Source organism: Sciurus vulgaris (genome assembly GCF_902686455.1).
Source record: "Sciurus vulgaris genome assembly, chromosome: 18".
NCBI lineage: Eukaryota > Metazoa > Chordata > Mammalia > Rodentia > Sciuridae > Sciurus > Sciurus vulgaris.
The window spans coordinates 16,529,212-16,548,473 of record NC_136479.1 but is presented as its reverse complement, the minus strand read 5'-3'; the positions used below and the strand labels follow the sequence as shown (position 1 = coordinate 16,548,473).

The 19,262-nt window shown below is 44.4% G+C and overlaps 1 protein-coding gene across 1 annotated transcript in view; it reads right to left on the bottom strand.

The window, feature by feature from the left end:
- Positions 1–14,862, bottom strand: part of OTOA (otoancorin) — a 62,965-nt gene extending 48,103 nt beyond the window's left edge. The window contains exons 1-8 of the mRNA XM_079120022.1: positions 14,762–14,862; positions 14,392–14,420; positions 14,269–14,299; positions 14,124–14,151; positions 12,753–12,840; positions 9,555–9,686; positions 6,279–6,514; positions 3,517–3,620 (exon numbers count right to left, since the gene is read on the bottom strand). Coding sequence (XP_078976148.1) covers positions 3,517–3,620; positions 6,279–6,514; positions 9,555–9,686; positions 12,753–12,840; positions 14,124–14,151; positions 14,269–14,299; positions 14,392–14,420; positions 14,762–14,834 — 721 coding nt within the window. The 5' untranslated portion in view covers positions 14,835–14,862. The remainder of the gene's footprint in view (positions 1–3,516; positions 3,621–6,278; positions 6,515–9,554; positions 9,687–12,752; positions 12,841–14,123; positions 14,152–14,268; positions 14,300–14,391; positions 14,421–14,761) is intronic.
- Between the last annotated feature and the right edge of the window lie 4,400 nt (positions 14,863–19,262).

Here is a 19,262-nt window from a genome sequence, read left to right as displayed (position 1 = left end):
TGGAACTTGTTAGATGTGCAGACTATGTGTTAGTCCTTAAGAGCACAAAATACACTTATTTCTTTTTAGTTCAATTAGTGACTAAATAATCTGGCAACTTGAAATATGTTTGGCTCTCTTTTATTACTGTCTCCTTTATAATCCATTTAATGATCATCGTTAATGGGTTATCATCCTTATTAGTTCTCACTCTCCTTGAACCAACTCAGACCACTCTTACTTACCCATACGCAGCCCAGATGTTCTCCAGATCTCTACTTGCTAGAGTCTGGTTACCCAAAATGCCTTTCCCTAACCTTTCTGTGTCCAAATCTTCACCTTTAAAGATTGAACTCAAACTTTTCCTCTTCCTTAAAATATTCTCTTATCTCCTTAGCTGGAAGTAATTGCTCCCTTCTTGAAATTCCCACCGGACTATCTGTCATTTTGTTCTATCATTCAGGATTCCCCAACCATGACATATTAGTGGGACTTCAGGAACAATCATGTCCAGGATCCAACTTTTCCAGTTTCACTGAGTTGGAATTGGCCGCCATTGTTCCCAGTCCTTCAGTAGAGGACTTTTACACACAACAACATAGTATTAGTGGTATTTGGGGGAAAGAAAGAAGGGAGAGCTTGTGAATCAGTCACTAAGAGCTATTTCAGGAGGTATGAAAGGTAACTGACGCCCAAATGAGATGGAGAAGTCAGGGCTGGGGGTCGTGGCTCAGTGGTGGAGCGCTTGCCTGGCATGTGTGAGGCACTGGGTTTGATCCTCAGCACCATGTAAATGAATAAATAAATGAGATGGAGAAGTCAGCTTTTGCACCAACTCATTCAAGAGAACATGTGGGTGCCCCCGCAACCCAGGAATCAGAGATGTGTAGATCACAGGGGACTCTGGATATCTGACGTGGCTAGTGAATAAAAGGGTGACCTCAGAGGGTAGATAACGGGGAGAAAACCGGAAATTTCACCAGCAACCAAGCTGAGTTGTTCATTAATTAACAATTATTAAGCATGCACTATATTTCTGCAGACTAATGATCCCCAAGCTTAGGATATTATAATTTTTATTAAGTTTTTTGGTGCACTGTAATTGTACATCATCATGGGATTCATTGTGGTATATTTGTCCTTGCACATAACATAATTTGGTCAATTTCATTTGGGGACATCTTTAATAGTCCGAGGATTTCCTGTTAGCTCAAGGACCTTCATGGAAAAAGGATTTTTGAGGTCCAAATAGAATAATCTTTAATTCACTGTAGTTTAATCATGAAACTTACCATAAAGGAATTCTAGAAGGAAAATCTGTCCCTAATTAAACTCTGGCAATAAAGTCTGAGGGAAGTATAGAGATCAAGTGACTTTCTCAGGGTTACTCAATGTGAGATTCAGGTTCCTGAAGGTCAGAGTTGGCCACCAGGAAGAGGGGATTCTGCTACACATCCAAGACATTGTTCTTTTCTTGTTAATGCTCCTTACACACAAATCTCAGAGCTTAATTCCAGGAAGAGGACTGATGGGCATTCCCTCTGCTCCACCCCCACCAGCTTCCTTGGGGTTCCCCAACACCCCATGCTCATTCCCACCCCAGGGCCTTTGTATTTGCTGATCCCTCAGCTTGGAATGCCCTTGCTGCAGGACCTCGCCTGACTGATTCCATTTCCTCATCTTGATCCCCCTCTGGAGAGGTCTTCCTTGATCCCTTAATCCAGGGATTGGCAAACTACAGCCCAAGGATCACCCCCAGGGCATGACTTGTTTTTACTCAACCTCAAAACCAAAAAGACTAATGTCTGGTGGTATGTGAAAAGCCTCTGAATTTCAAATTCCAGCATCCATAAATAAAGTGTCAACGGGACACAGCCTTGCCCATTCATCTGTCCTCTGTGGCTGTTATTGAAATGTAGCGTCAGAAGCCGCAGGCTCACAAAGCCTAAAATATTTACTCACTTTTTAAATGCCCCTGACAGAAAGCATTGCCAAGGCCTATTCTAAAGTAGTAACCCTTCCCAGGGAAGTTCTCCTCATAACAGCTGCCAGGATCTCAGCTCCTTCTCCTCTCTCCTCTCTTCTCTCTTCTCTCTCTCGCTCTCTCGCTCTCTCTCTCTTTCACTCTTTCTCTTTTGCTCTCTTCCACCTGCTTCAAAAATTTTCTCCACCTATCCTCCCACAGTGAAACAATCGATTCATGAGAGCAGACACTTTTGTCTTATTTCCCTCTATGTCCTCAGCTGCCAACACACAGTAGGCTCTTTTTTGAGCATTTAAAAGCGAATGCTGCTTACAGTACTGACATTGAGCATTTACTAAGTTGAAGTCATCTGAGAAATTGCTAATCTACATGACCAGTCTTTTCTACATCTTTTTCTTCAATTGTGGTAAAATCAACATAACATAAATTTTACCGTCTTAAGCATTTGAATTGTTCAGCTCAGTGGCATTAAGTACAGACGTTCTTCAGTATTCATAGGAGTTTGGGTCCAGAACCTTTTACAGATATCAAATCCTTGGCTACTCTTGTCCCTTATGTAAAATGGCATAGAGTTTGCATGTAACCCCCACATCTCCTCCCTGAAAACTTAAATTCATTTCTAGATTATTTATAATACTTAATACAATATAAGCACTATGGAAATAGTTGTTACATCATATTGTTCAGGAAATAACAAGAAAAACGTCTGTACATGTTCAGTACAGACAAAATTATTTTCAAATAGTTTCCATCCACAGTTGATTGAACCCACAGATGGAGAGGGCCAGTTGTACATGCCCAGCGTGTACCCAACTCCACCACCCACATCCAGAACTTTCTGCATCTTGCAAAACTGAGACTCGACCACCATTCCTGTTCCTGACTCTTAAGTTTGACTACTTAGGACATAAATAGGTTTCTAATAAATAACAATGCAAATAAATAATCCTGACGTATTTCCACTTTGATTGCCAGGAAACTCAGAAAGCTAAATCTGTGCCTTATTGACTTGACTAGATTTGTTTTCTTTCTTTTTTTTCTTGGACAGTACTGGGGATTGCACCCAGGAGTATTCTACTGCAGAACGACACCTCCAGCCCTTTTAACTCTACTCTGAGACAGAGTCTTAATAAGTTGCCCAGGCTGGCCTCAAACTTGTGATCCTCCTGCCTCACCCTCCCAAGTAGCTGGGATTGCAGGCATGGACCACTGTGCCCCGCTATCGCCTAGATTGTCTAACGATAATATCTTATCTCACCTCAACACAGATTTTTTTACACAGATTTTGAACCTGTAACCCCATTCTCATCAGCTCTGTCACTAAAAAGCTAGGACACACCTTGATTATAAGGTACAGAGACATCCTCACTTCAGAGACTTCAATAGGTGACGAGCGGATTGTTGAGATGGGCTGTTTTAACCTTAAGCCTCACTAAACCCTTTCTGGAAGTTGGGGGGAGGGTGGTAAAGACCACAAGAGCAGTGCAATAGAGCCCCACTTTTGAGGATGGACTCCCCAGCAAGGGACCCCCCCACACACAGCAGGGGCTCACCAGTGGTGTTGGAAGCCGTCTGCAGGATCCTGGTCATCCAGGAGTAGAGCGCCCGCTGAGATCGAGCCGGGGTTTGGTCATAGAGATCTCTGAATACGGCGGAGCTAAAAGACACAAACGCAGGGCCTCCGTTAGTAGCAGGCAGGCGGAGCTGTGACGGAGGATCAAAACCCTAAATGTGTCCAGGGCTGTCTGGTGTGGAGACCTTCCCACTGTGGCTACCTGTGGCTCTTTTCCCCATCTCTCTGCTCCCCTTCCACAGCTTCACACTGTCCAAAGAGTGGTCTGCACCCACTGTCTGCTTCCTCGCCTCTTGATACTCCAGGTGCTGTTCTTACGGCTTTATTGAGATATTATTTACATACTCTATAATTCTCCCACTCAAAGTGTACTACTGTTCAATGGTTTTCGGTACATCCTGCGCTGTGACCCCATTGCCACAATCAACTTTAGAACATTTTAAGCACCTCAAAAAGAAATTTCATATCCTGAGCTATCACGCCTCATCTCCCAGCTCCTAGAAAGGACTAATCTACTTCTGGTCTCTATAGATTTGCTTATTCTGAGCATGTCACCTAAACGGAAGCCAACAATATACAGTCGTGTCTCCGGCTTCTTGCACTTGGCGTGATGTTTTGAAGGTTGGTGTATGTCAGTCCTTCATTCCTTTTTAAGGTCAAATAATATTCCATTGTAGGGATACACTACATTTTCATTATACATTCATTAGTTGATGGACATTTGGGTGGTTTACAACTTTTTATGAATAATGTCTTTTATTAGTAAACATTCATATGAAATTTTTGTATGGACATATGTCATAGGTGTTCAGTCTGGTCTCTTGGGTGTATAGCCAGGCATGGAATTGGTGTGTGTGTGTGTGTGTGTGTGTGTGTGTGTGTGTGTGTGTGTGCGCGCGCGCGCGCACGCACACGCATGCGTGCACACGCTTGCACTCACACTTGCACTTGCTGGGAAGTGGATCCAGGATCTCCTACAGGCTAAGCACAGGCTCTACCACTGAGCTACATCCTGGCCCATCTGTTTAGCCTCTTGACTCTCTGGATCATTTCCAAAGCAGCTGCGCCATTGTACGGGCCACCAGCAGTGCAGGAGGATTCTGATTTCTCCACATCGTTTTTGACACTTGTCATTTTCTGACATTTTGATCGAAGACCACCTGTTGGGTGTGAAGCTTCTGGGCCATGTTTTAAGCCGCTGTAATCTGGTTTCTTCTGTACACATCACCCCCGTGACCCAAGGCCAATGACCTCCTTCTTCTCACCATGCTAAATAGGATTTACCTCTTCGTGGCAGTTGGCACTGATCATGCCTCCTGCCCAACCTGCAAAACAGCTTGATCTCCATGTCCTGGAAGCTTCTTTCCCCACCACCACTGGGTATCAACTCACCAAACCACCAGTTCACCAACATTTTCCAAGCCTAAATTTTATCCCAGTTACTCCTCCAGCCAGTTCATATGTGAATAGGCAAACTTTCCCTTAGACCCAGTTAAATCTCTTCTCCATATATATATATTTTTTTCCTTTCTTCCCTTCAACCCCAGCAAGTGTAGGTATAAGAATAAGGGCAGTAGAAAGACAAAATTCTTTTTTCTAAATGGTAAATATCTGGGCTGGGGTTGTAGCTCAGAAGTAAAGTGCTTGCCTAGCACATGTGAGGCCCTGGTGTGATCCTCAGCACCACGAAAAGATAAATAAATAAAATAAAGGTATTGTGTCCATCTACAACTAAAAAAATGGCAAATATGATTTAAGGAGAAGATCGTCCATTTGCAAAAACGCTGTCTCCTTCTCTATCCGTCTGACCTGGGGCAAATCATTAAGTCATTAAGTCTCAGTTTCCTCATCTGAAAATGGGGATGGAATTAATCCTCACAAGGAGAAAAGGGATGGCAGGGTACAGTGGGAAGTGGCAGAATTGGGGTTCCAGAGACTGAGGGGAAGTTCAGATTAAGTCAAATCCCATGGGGTCCCCTCAGGGTCACAAGGTGGGGCCCTTATGAATAAGGTTAGTGCCCTTTTAAAGGAGACTTCAGAGGGCTTCCTTGCCCCTTCTGTCATGCAAGGACATGGAGAGAAAATGCCTTCTAGGAACCAGAAGCCCTCACATGACACCAAATCTGCCAATACCTTGAACGTGGACTTCCCAGTCTCCAGAATTGTGAGAAATATATACTTGGTGTCTGAGTCACCCAGTCTGTGACAGCAACCCACACTGACTAAGATGCTCAGGAGAGCAACATACGTGGCTAGGACTCAGTGACAAGTAGCTTTCATCCAATTTCCTCTTTATGATTACTTAAGACAAAGGATGCTGGATTCCCATTTATGCTAATGATATCAAACTTACTTTTAAAATAAATATTTCAATTAATAAAGATGAGTCCTTACAAAGAAAAACACGGAGTGAATCATGGTAAGCAGGGTGTGGATCTGGCAAAGATGGCAGGGAGAGAACTCAGATGACTGAAATTTCAGAGACAGGTTTAAAATCAAAGCATCTCTCCGCTCCTCAGGGTTTTTGGGGGGACGCCGGGGATCGAACCCAAGGCCTTATGCTTACAAGGCAAGCACTCTACCGACTGAGCCATCTTCCCAGCCCTCTGCTCCTCCTCAGATTTTTAAGCCTCTGCTCCTGAAGGCACATATCAACCTGCGTCCACCTGTCTTCTCCCCTCTCCCGGAATTCTCAGGGCAGCAGCTGAGGGTGCAGGTGAGAGGGTGGGAGGAAGGACTCACAGGTTTTTAAAGGTGTCCTCGCGCAGGTCCTGGGGCAGCCTCTCTGTGACGTCCGGCTGGAGGAAGCTGCCTGAGGACCCCCTCAGCACCCTGCCCAGGATCTCCACACACTCCAGGGAGTTCAACACCTGGAAACACCTCTCCAGCGTGACCAGAAACAGGGTGCGGTTCAGGCCAGGGCTCTGCAAGGCTTGTTCCCGTATCGCTCCCAAGTCAATGATGACGTCCTTCAGGTCCTAAAGCAATGAGAGACGCCAGGGTTGTCTTCAGAGGTGGCCTCTTGATTCAAAAGCCCTAGGGGGGACCACACACCATGACAGTGGGGAAACACTATGCTGCTATGTGGAAACTTCTAGAACTTTCCATCACCTACAGAATAAAATCAAGGGTGTCACCTGCTTCACCTGCTCTAGGTGATTATCACTCTCCAGATGCACCATGACTGTCACACCTCAGTCCCTTAGTCTAGCTGGAATTCCCCACCCCCTTCCCCTAGCAAAATCCAGCTCATCCTTTAAGATAGAGCTCGGTCATCACCTCCTTGGCGGAGTCTCCTCTGATCTCCTCCGACTTCCTACTTCAAGTCAAATCTCCCTCCACCGGGTGCTTCCAGAGCATCTTGAACCAGACTCTATGATGTATTAAAGATGCCGCTAGCCTCTCTTCCCTCCAAATCCACAGTTCTCAACTCTGGCTGCACATCAGAACCACCAGGGACACTTAAAAGCACTGATTTCCAGCACCACCACCTATAGTTTGATTTTCTTGGTCAGGAGTGGAGCTCTGGCATTTGATCCTTACGTGTATCTAAGGCTGATCCAGGAAAGACCTTGAGGCCAAGGTCATGTGTCTAGTGGAATGCCCAGGACCTAGAAGATACTGAAAAGCAGTCTATCAAAATGCATGGACAAATTCTTTAAGCCACAGAACTCAGGAATGCTCACGAGGACTCCTTCCAATCTGATGGATCCCTCTGTCCATCACCTCATGCACCCTCCAAAAATAGCCACCATTCACTGACCACTGACTATGTGCCAGGCACTGTGCCAAGCAAGGAGCCAAAGGGCATCACCTTATCAAATGCCGATCTTACAGAATAAGCATCAAAGGTCCTTGGGTCAGGCATTCCTAGGTGAACATCCCAGGACCCCCACTTTTTCTCTGAGCAAATTGCTTACCTTTTTAAAACTCTGTTTCCTCCTCTGTAAAATGGACATAGTATCAGATTTTGTGTAAGACCTGAGCAAGACAGCGATGTAAAATGCCTGGAAGCTGGTGAACACTCAACCAGGGTCCCATACGGGTTACCACCTCAGTATCACAGGTGACAAAAGCAAACAGAATACTCAACAGAGTTAGGATCTGACGTGTTTCTTGGAGCCCAAACCCACACTTGAGCCTTGACTGCCTCCTGACTTCAGTCATTTGCTGTGGTGGCTGAATAGTGGATAAGGGTGCACTTAGTGGTGTTCATGTTTTTGTTTTTGTTTTGAGACAGGATCTTCGTAAGTTGCTTAGGGCCTCACTAAGTTGCTGAGGCTGGCTTTGAACTTGGCAATCCTCCTGCCTCAGCCTCCTGAGCCTCTGGGATGACAAGTGTGTGCCACCGTGCCTAGCCACTTAGTGGTTCTTGACCAAGGGCCTGTGGTTAGAATTTAGGGTACCTGGGAACAGTCGGGGGAAATTGCAGCTTCATTTCCACAAACCCAAAACTGACACGTAGCACATCCTTCAGGGATAAATGTAGGCAGCAAGGCCACAGTGGCAGCAGGATCTTTGACTTTGTCATCGATGGAAATCAGACACATTCATCATGCATTACAGTTTTTGCAGATAGCTCGAAATCTTGTTTACACTCAACACAAAATTATGGAAGTTATTAGACCTGCTACTAAATCATGTTATCGAATGTGTTAAAGAAACATAAATGACTGTCCTCCAATGTGTCCGCATTTTCCATTTTGATCAATGTTTTTCAATAGCATTTACTTCCTATGTAATCCTCTGGATTTTGTTCTTCTCTGGGTGCTCACAGCTGGAGTTAGGAGCCACGGTTTCGACCTCTGATTTCCTGTTTCCAAGCTGTGTCATTTGAGAGTGCTCGACCTCTCCACAGTTTCCTCATCGGAATACGACAGTGGTAAGATTCTTAGAACCTTGCTTCAGAGGGTCCTGGAGAGGAGTCAATGCGTCCCTGTATGTCAAATCCTTAAAGCACGATGGTCAGCAAGTTATTTGTCCCATAAGCCAAAACAGGCCTACCGCTTATTTCTGTGGCTGGCTTTCAGGGAATAGGTTCACATCCATTTCTAAGAGCTTCATTTCTAATAACTTCTTTCATTCTTCAATGGCAGAGTTGAGTAACGTTGACAGAGCTTGTATTTCCTGCAAAGCCTTAAAGATTGCCTATCCAGCTCCTTACAGAAAGTTTGCTGATAACTTCCGTTAGAGTGATACCTCCCGCATAGAAATCCCTCAATAAACTTTGAGCAATATCATGGACCACCAACCCACTGCTACCTTTACTGTGATACACTTCAAATATTCCTTTATACAGAGTTTTTTCAAGCTAAAATTCATTTCTCAAGGAATTATGGCATTACTACCAAACTGGTTTGATGTATCCAATCTATTTTAATAGCAGACATTTTTAACAGTGTGTGATTAGGGGTTGGGGTTGTAGCATGGTAGAACAATCGCCAGCCTGCATGAAGCCCTGGGCTCTTTCTCCAGCACCACTAAATAAATGAGTGATTATTAAAATGTTGAAAGGCTTCAACTCCTTTTGGGAAACACCGTTCCACACTAAACTGTCTCCAATAAAGAAAACGCTACATGTCATCTTTTGGGGTCCAAAGGACTCTCTGGGTCTCAGGGGCCTTGTTACTGTGATGCTCACAGATCACTAACCTCGCTTTATGGAAATTGCATGTTTGCATTTTGTCTTCACTCCAGAGACAAAAAGCTGCTTCAGGACAGGGAGAGCGTTTCATCTCTATGTCCGCGGTGTGTAGTAACTCCTCATAGATGTTTATCAAGCTGAACTTTGAGAAGGACCCCCTCATTTCTTAGCATGCACAAGAAATGATTTATAACACTCTTCATCTGAGGAAAGTAAGTGAAAAGACCTAGGTCCTAAAGCTCCCAGTAGGTTGAAGGAGGCAGGAGGGAAGAAGAAATAAAGACAGCCAAGACCTGGGGCAGCTCAATTTCATTCAGCTCAACAAATCACAATGGCCCAGGAGTTCCACTTCCAGGCTGCCAAAGACGACTCACCAAGTGATCCTTCCTGTCTTCTAAGAGACACTTCATGGCGGTACGAAATTGCTGGCCATCAGTCTTCCTCAGGTCCTGCAGTAGCTTCTGGGGCTGGTACAAACGCTGCTCCAGATAATTCTCCATGGCTGCCTGGACACGGAGAGTTAGGAGGAAAGCTGGTGAGGACAATGGACAGGAGCACCTGGTCAGCACCAGGGCCAACAGCCGAGCCTGGAAGAGGCTGATTCCCTCTTTGCAAAGTCCTCTTTGCCCTGATTCCCTGCAAAGTCCACAAGCTGACCTCCTACAGATGGGTTTGATTTGTTCAACTGCAAAATTTCTCATTATCTACAAACATCCAAAAGTCAGGAAGGCTTGGATGTTGGGGGGTACAACTGTAATCCCAGCCGTTTGAGAGGCTGAGGCAAGAGGATCTAAGTTCAAAGTCAGCCTCAGCAACTTACCCAGGCCCTAAGCAACTTAATGAAAACCAGTTTCAAAATCAAAAGGGCTGGGAATGTGGTTCAGTGGTAAAGCAACCCTTAGTTCAATCCCTGGTACCAAAAAAAAAAAAGTCAGGCAATTTCCTCCCCAAATCCAGATTTCCAACTCCACTTGGAAAGTGCAAATATCAGGCAACACTGGGCTCACATCCCCTCTCTGGTGATCAGCAGCAGACCCTGGGCAGCTGCTTGCTGGACACAGGCCCCGCCAGCCCTATTTCCCCACTTCCTGGCTTGCCTGGCCCCTGCAGTTGATCCAGGTTTTGAGTCCAGAGCAGCCGGTATCTGTTCATAAAGTCGAGTATCCCTAGATGCTCTGCTGCTCGAACCCACGCCAGCAGCACAGGGCGAAACAGGCAGTGAACAAACTTCCACGGTGTCCCCTCCAGGGCAAGGAGAGAGGCCACCAGCCTGTCCTGAATGACATTTCCTGTGTTATCGGGGGAATTATTTTCTAAACCTCCTTTTAACAGGGGTACTCTAGGAAGGGCATGTGTGATGTGGACAAGAACTTGACTCCAAACCCCCATGACCATACGCAAATCTCCCCCTGGACCCCTCCTAGTTGTGTGGCCTGGGATAAGTTACTTAATTAGGATCACAGGGAAAAACAGAATGCTCGGTTAAATTTAAATTTCAGATAAATAAGGAATATATATATATATATATTTTTTTTAGTATAGGTATATCCCAAAAGCTGCATGGGCTATACTTATCATTTTAAAATGACTCAGTATTTATCTGAAACTCAGATTTCATTGGACTCCCTGTGTTTGGGTTTGCTCCCTCGGCAACACTACCTCTAGGCCTCAGTTTTCTCATCTGGAAAACAGAGACCATAGCAGGACTTACCACGTGGGTTGTTAAGAGGATTAAGTGTGTAAAGTGTTTTCAATAGTACCAAGCACGCGATAGTGCTCACTGCTGTTCTCAATCTGGAATGAACTGAGTAACGACTGATTTAGCATCTCCCCCCCTAGAACGAAGGGCTCATGTCAGGGGTAAATGACTGTCTCGTTCTCCACTGAGCATCCACTGTCTAAAACAGAGCCTGGTAGGAAGAGGATGCTAAGTGAAGACTAAAGGAATAACTGAATATGTGCCTGGAAAGAAAAGTGATATGTGGATCAGTTAGGGTAAAACAGATGCATCTCACGAGCACCATACTGCCAAGGAGAAAGGAGGCAGGCATGGCTGCTCCTCGGTGGCCATGTCTGACAAAAGCAGATGACATCTGAGCATCAACAGTTCACCACCCACTCTCTGGGTGTAGTTGATTGATATTTTTTTTGTTGTTTTTCTTAAAATAAGCAAAATGAAAACAATGGAGATGAAAGGAACCTATTCATTGGCCAAGGATGGGAGTGACTTCTTTGCTACACTGGGAGAGAGTTTGTGAATACTGGAAGAATACTTCCTCAAGTGTGCGCTATCCACAGTGCAAAGGTCAAGACCCAATACACCACACTGGGCTCACGCTCATGCCACGCCATACAGTTCTCCACAGTCTCCACCATGCCCTATTGCTCCCTGAGGCAAACAGCCACTGCTTCTATCAACATGCTGGTGTTGGTTGCTTTCAATATCGTAGACTTAAAAGGAAGGACTATTTCTTGGGCCCTTGATTATTATACCCAAATATCCATTCTCCCTGTTGTGATTTTTCCCCCAAATATTCATGTGTTGGATGATTTCTTCCCCATTGGAGTAAGGTTGAGAGGTAGTGGGACCTTTAAGATGGAGAGTATAGGGGAGGTCACTGGGGCACTATCCTTAGAAAAACCTGTTGCCATTCTCAAGGGACCCTTGTTAGTCCTAATAAAAGGTTTGTTATAAAAGAGAGAGAGCCTAACCCCTGAATCATGGTTCCCTGTCCTACCATGTGATCTCTCCCTCTCTTATATGATGCCATCCACTATGAGGTGACATCATGCCATCATGATGCCATCCACTATGAGGTGACACAGGCAGGGGGACACTTGCAAGATCCAACACCATGCTGTTTGGACTTTCAGACTAAAACTGTGAGCAAAAGCAGACTTCTTCTCTTCATAAAGTACCCAACTTCAGGTATTTCGTTATAGTAATGGAAAGCTTACTAATACACTTCCATATTCTTTTTAACCATAGAATCCCTCAAGATTCAGCTGGGTATATGGCTTCTTCCCAGGAAGATGTGATTATGACATGTGAGCCAATGCAGTAGAAGCAGAAGGAATTGTACACCTTGCAAGTCACATCCTTAGACAAGAAGAGGCTCACCCTTCACTTTCCCTTTCCACCCCTCTTCCCTGGAGGTGGAAACCATGGGCAACCACTTCTTAGGGCATGACCAAGCAAAAAGACAAAAAGAGCTTGAGGTCTTGGTGGCCTCTCCTCTCTCAATCTCTCACTTGGCTCTGGAGAAATAAACTAAATTATATTATATAGAAAAAAAAAAAAACTAAATCGTTTGAGCTGCCGTAATGTGGGGTCTGCTTGTTACAGAAGCTTAACCTACACCCTAATATACCACATCACCAACAAAGGTGAGAAGGGGAAAGCAAGACAAATGAGCTTGTGTTACACTTCAAGAAAAACTGGACAGAACATTTTTCTTGTGGAAGTGAAGACTGCCTTGACCTCTGGCCCAGTTCCCCACCTTGCCTGGCCCCTGAGTGTGCAAGCAATGAGCACTGAGAGCCGAGTATACAGACGGCTCTCAGATACACACCTGCAGGCTGGGGATGGTGAAAGCAACATTCCGCGAATTCAGATAGGCCAAGACTTGGTGGGACAGGTCTGCCGTCCATGCTTGGGAGCTTCGGCGAAAGACAGATGGGAGAAAATTAGAGGCCCTACCAGCAGCTCTGCACCAGCCATGTGCCTGGGGACTGGCATTCAGAGAGGATGGTGGGAACCAGCCAGGGATGCTAGGAGCTTTGCGCTTGAAAGGAGCAGATGCTTTAATCTGGCAGTTTCCAATTCTGGGAATCTGCTGGGATCTTATTTGCTCAGAGATGATTGCCAATTCCTGAGCTGTATGCAATATTCTAATTCCCAAAACGATTCACTTCGATAGATTACAGTCTGAATAGATTAACTGGGAGAGATTCTTTCTTACATTAGGTTTAAAAAGCGGAGGCTGAGCGTACCCCCTGAGGCCGCAATGGCGGAGTCCAGAGCGCAGGCTCCCCACTTGGATTTGTGTCCTGGGCTCTGGGGTGCCCAGCTTTCCTTTCCATGACATATGGCTCATGAGTGTGAGGATTCAATTTGTTCATGCATATAAAGTGCTTCAAAGAGTGCCCCACACATAAGAAATGCTCACGGTCAGTCTTTTGTGGTGGTGGTGGTTGCTTTGGTGCTGGGGACTCTGTAGCTCAACTCCTGAGCTACGCCCCGACCTCACAAATAGCCTTCTATAATCCCATTTTTATTATGGATAAACAGACAGATAAATTAATCAATTAAGTAATTAAATTTTTAGCCTGAGAGAATATATCCAGAATTATGAATGGTAGTTGTCTCAGGGAGAGGAATGTTTAGGGGTGATCATTCGCTTTAACACTATGAGGGTCCCTGTCGTGAGTCTCCAAGGCCCCCTTGTCTTCTCCTTCCGAGGACTCATCCTATTAAAATTATTCATTAATTTTCACCTTCTCCCAACACGATCTGACTCCCAGTCCCATATCTCCAGTACTTAGCACACACAGCAGGACAGTAAAGGGAAGGGCCCTGGAGCCCGATACTGGCGTCACCTCCCTCCCCGCCACTTCCCAGCTGTGTGGCCTTATTCACTCTCCCTGTGCCTCAGTTTCACTATTCTGCCCAGTGGGAGAACAACCAGACCTACCTCACAGGGCACCATGAGGACAGTGCCTGCGACGTCAAAAGCACTCGGTACAGTTTGGATCTTATGCTCCAACAGAGGAGGAGGAATAAATGTTTGTGGGACAAGCACGTGGTGTTTAAAACACTCGCACATTGGCTGACAGTTTTTGCCATGGGCACGTATCACGTGTGACAATGAAGAGACTTCCCTTAGAAATTATTTTTTTTTAAACCTATTCCATCCCTTCCCCTCCCCGTTAGGGCAGGTTACCTTTGAAACTGTATGAGATCCAGCAGCGCTACAATGGGAATAAACGAAAAGACAACTTTAAAAGGAAGCTTTCCAGAGAGATCACAGCCACATTTCGTTTGAAATTCTTAGAAGACACGATTGGAGACGTTGTGGGGGACATTACCATTCAGATAGCTTCCCTCTATTATTTCCTCCTAAAAGGCAAAGAGATAACATCAAGTATAACATTCAAAAGTTGGCAGTTCCAGTGGAGGGGATTCTGATTAAAAGAAAATGGAACACTCACCGCCATCTTTTGCAACAATGGATGCAAATCTGTAGGAAAGTCATGAATGTGTAACTAGAATTGAATTGCATGACCTTCAAAAATACAAATACAGGATAGGAGAAGAGGCCAGGAAAAAAAGAGCCAGGCATGAACGAAATTTTTACTGAATTTTAATTATAGCTCTCCCCAGTGTGGGGAAAAAAAAAAAAATCCTGGTTTGAAAAACACTTTTAGAAAAGCCCTGAGAATCTTAAACACACACACAAATGCACGCGCACACTCACCCCCCAGAACACCTCAAGGCATCACGTACCTAAACTGATCTATCCCATTACATTCCCTAAGATTTATGGAACCCACAGAAGGTGATTCCTCTCTTAAGACTTACCACTCTGGCTTGTTACTCCGTGACTCAGAAAAAGGACCAGGAGAAGGGAGGACATCCCGGGTTCCAGAGGCATCCTCCTCTAATCGACACCAGCAGAGAAGTGATTGACCAAAAGACCTGACAAGGACAATTTTAGAGGAGGAAAGCTTATTTAGTGCTCATAGTTTCAGAGGGCTCAGTCCATAGATGGCCGACTCCATTGCTCTGTGCCCAAGATGAGGCAGAACAACATGGTGGAAGAATATGGAACAGGAAAGCAGCTCAGGACAAGGCAATTGGGAAGCAGAGAGAGAGCACAGCTCACCAAGGACAAAATATAAAGCCCAAAGGCATGCCCCCAGCGACCTTCTTCCTCCAGTCACATTCTACTTGCCTACAGATACCACCCAGTTAATCCACATTGGTGGGTTGATCTACTGATTAGGTTCAGGGTCCCATAACCCAATCGTTTCACTTCTGAAAATTCTTGCATTGTCTCACACGGGAGCTTTTAGGGGACACCTCATATCCAAACCATAACAAGGTTTGTTTGTTCCGCTTTTTAAATATATTTAAGAACTGGGCTGGGTCGTGGCTCAGTGGTAGAGCACTTGCCTAGCATGTGTGAAGCACTGGGTTTGATCTCAGCACCACATGGAAATAAGTGAATAAAATAAAGGCATTGTGTCCATTTTCAACTTAAAATATATTAAGTATAAATACACACGCATATGTAAGAACCTCATATACATATATATACATATATAAATATATATGAATATTCCAAAGATGGAAGGGAACAAGTAGACCCAGAATCCCTTGAAGTGTTTTTTAAAATAATTTAAAAATTTCCAACTATTTTGCTCCATTTGAATCCCTACCCCAGTCTAGGACACAGTCATCTCTCTCCCTGGTGACAGTGGTCTAATTACATTTTTACCACCACTCCCATATCACTGACGCCAGTGAAGAGGAGTAGTTAAAAGCAGAGACTCTGTTGTTTCTCACCTGGGATTTACATCCAGAATATAATTTTAAAAACTCTTACAATTAAAGAAGAAAAATCAGTCAATGAGAAAAATAGACATGAAGTTAAATTTCTTTAAAAATAGATATATAACTGCCCAGTAAATCACACAAAAAGGTTATCACAACATTTGTTAACAAGAATGTCTACATTAAACACTGCAAACTCAGAAAGACTGATAATTAAGACTGACAATACCAAGTGTTGACAATGGCGTGGAGCAACAGGAATGCTCATAAATTGCTGATACGGCCAATTTGGAAAACTGGTGGTGTTTTATAAAATTAAACATGCAATACTCTATGATCAAGGAATTCCAAGAGAAAGGAAAACTTGTTCACACAAAGATTTGTTCAGCTTCAGTCACTGAAGCCAAAAATTGGAAACAACTCAGATATCTAACAACAGGAGAAAGGTTAAAAGGGCATCTCCATTCAATGGAATGCCACTGCACAATACAAAAGGAATTAGTTAGAATTTTGAGTCCAGCTACGATGGAGTCTTTTGGCAGCAATTGCCTTAAGTCATTAGAAAACCGACCAAAAATACGTGACACAGAGTTTTTCAGGCATTGGACAGCAGGTGGCACAAGACTGGGATCTCCAAGAAACAGGAAACAAAGCCAAGCCCTGTCTTTGCTTCCACTTGCTGTCCAGAGTCCCCAGACCTCATCCGAAGCAATGCAAACAGCCTGGAAGTCTCAGCAAGCTGAGGAGGCAGAGAGTTCAGGGAAACCAAGGCAGCCAGATTTACAGGCAAGAGTCCTCCACAAGAAGGAAGGTACATGGAGAGAAAGTTCTGGAGACCTGAAGAAGGGTCTCTTGAGTCTTTGGCTGAATACAGATCTGCGTACACATGTAAGAAACCACCTGAGACAGAACAATCCCTGGAACTCACCCAGCATTGAGTGGGAAGATCTCCAAATAGTTATTACAAAAGGGCATAAGGGAACTTTTGGGGGTGATGAAAATTTCTCTATCTTGATTGTGGTGGGAGTTACACAGATACCTATGTGCATTTAATCTTATTGAGCTTTATGCTTAAATGGGTGCATTTTGTTATGTCAATTATACCTCACAAAAGTTGATATCAAAAAAGAAAGGGACTGGGGGTGTTGCTCAATGACATATTTGCCTGTCATATAGGAGGTCCTGGGTTCAGTTCCTAGCACTGAAGAGAGAGAGAGACAGAGAGAGACAGAGAGACAGAGTAAGGGGAAAGCATGAACTATGGAGACAGACCAGCAGGTTTGAATCCCATTTCTGCCACTTACAAGCTGGGTGATGTTGGGAAAGTTGCTTAACCTCTCTTGTGCTTCAATTTCCCCATCTGTAAAATGAGGATAATAATAGTACCCACATCATAATGTCACAGGAAGATAAAATGAGTTAATAATACTAAGTCACTTAGAACAGAGTTTTACTCAAAGCAAGCTTTAGGTGTGGGGTTTTTAAACAGGCAAATAAGCCAGACTGCTGTTTTCAAAATTCAGATCTATTTATATCACCCTCCTCCCTTTTACCCTCAGGATAAAGCCCAAAATTGTTTCAGTGACCTTATCCCCCACCCTCTTACCCCTCACTCCCCCACGCTCCTGCTCAGGGCATCTTTCTGTCCCTCCAAGACGCTACTTCTCCCCAAATCAAAGTCCTCACTGAAGGCGCTGCCTTCCCTCCTTGCCTAACTAATCCCAACTCATTACACAGTTCAAGGTTCCCACGAAGCCTTTCCCTGGATCCTCGAGGCCAAGACAATTAGCCAGAATAAAAAGCCAGTGCTTCTCTTCTATAGCATGAAGCACAACTGTAATACATATTTATATCCGTGTAATTATTCCATGCACTCATTCATCAAATATTTATTGCATGCCACTGTGCGCCAGGCATTATTCTATACTCTGAGGATATAGCCGTGTGCAAAACTAAGCCCCTGATGGACTGAGCCGGGCAGAAAATAAATAGATAATCAAATAACTCTATTATGTCAGGAAGGGATGAGTGCTTCAGAGAAAAAGAAAACAGGAAGGGAAAAAAGAAAGACGGGGAAGGAGGGGGCTCTCCAGTAGACGACATGGCCAGGGAGGAGCTAAGAACAGGAGGGAATGAGTCACAGGAATATCTGAGGGAGGAATGTTCCAGAAAAAAAAAAAAAAAAAAAATGCAAACGCCTCCACGTCGGGAAGATGGTTTGCAGGTTCTTTAGTAAATCACGTGAGGGCAGGGACTGTAGGAGATGAGGTTGGGGAGGAATCAGGGCCAGAGGAGCAAGACCTTTTAGGCCATCATAGACGTCTGAACTTGACCCAGGAAGGACACGGGAGCCCCTGAAGGAATGTGAGCAAAAGAATGACGTGTTCTGGCTTTTATTTTAACTGGATCAAGCACACTGATGGCCGAGTTAAGAATATCCCGCAGGGGCGTCGTGGCTGCAGCTTGGAGACCGATGATTGGCGGTAGCAGCGAGGGTGGTCGCCAGTGATTGGACCTGGGGATATTTCCAAGGTGGAGCCAACGAAGAATAAAAGAGAGCGCCTCGTTCACAGCTGACTTCGCGATCTGGGTCTGAGCATGTGAAAAGATGGCAGACAGGGAAAATCCTGGGAGTTCCAAGTTCAGGGGAGAGGCCCTGGAGCTGCTCTGGGGACAGGCTAAGCTTGAGCTCCTGATAAACACATGGGCGAGACAGCCTGTTGGCAATTTGGTGCTTAAGTCTGTTTAGAGGAGAGATCCAGACAGACGTTATCCATGCAGAGTATTCAGGGCATTTTTAAACCCATGACACGGGATGAGATCACAAAAAAATGAATATAAAGGATAAACGGCGATTTCTGAGGACAGAGCCAGGGCACCCCCTTGTCAATTCCTTGGATAGACGAGGCCTGGCCTGCAAACTCGGGGCTGGAAAACTCCCCAAAACCAACAGCCTAGTTTCTTCAACACACATATTAAAGAGAAAGAGACACTATGAGCCTGAAAGAAAACAGATTAAGAGATTTATCAAGGGGCCGGGGCTCACTGGTAGAGCACTTGCCTAGCATGTGTGAGGCACTGGGTTCGATTCTCAGCACCGCATATAAATAAATCAATAAAAAGAAAGGTCTATCAACATCTAAAAATACATAAAGAGATTTATCAATCACTTGTAGCATATGGACACAACTTGGATCCTAATTCAATATGAAATATAAAAATCAGGCCCTGGGTTCGATCCCCAGCACAAAAAAAAAAAAAAAAAAAAAAAAGATCAAAAATTATGAACCAGTTGGGGAAATTTGACCCCTGATCAGGTATGTGAAGATTTTAAAGAATTATTGTTAACATTTTTTAATCTGATAATGGACCCACGGTTATATTTTTAAAGGAGTCCTTATCTTTAAAAAAAAAAAAAAAAAAGGTTCAGCAAACTATGGCAAGGACCAAAACCAAATGGCCACCTAATCTTGTGTAGCTAAAGATGCTGCTATAATTGTCAAAGATGCTGTCATAGATGTCAAAG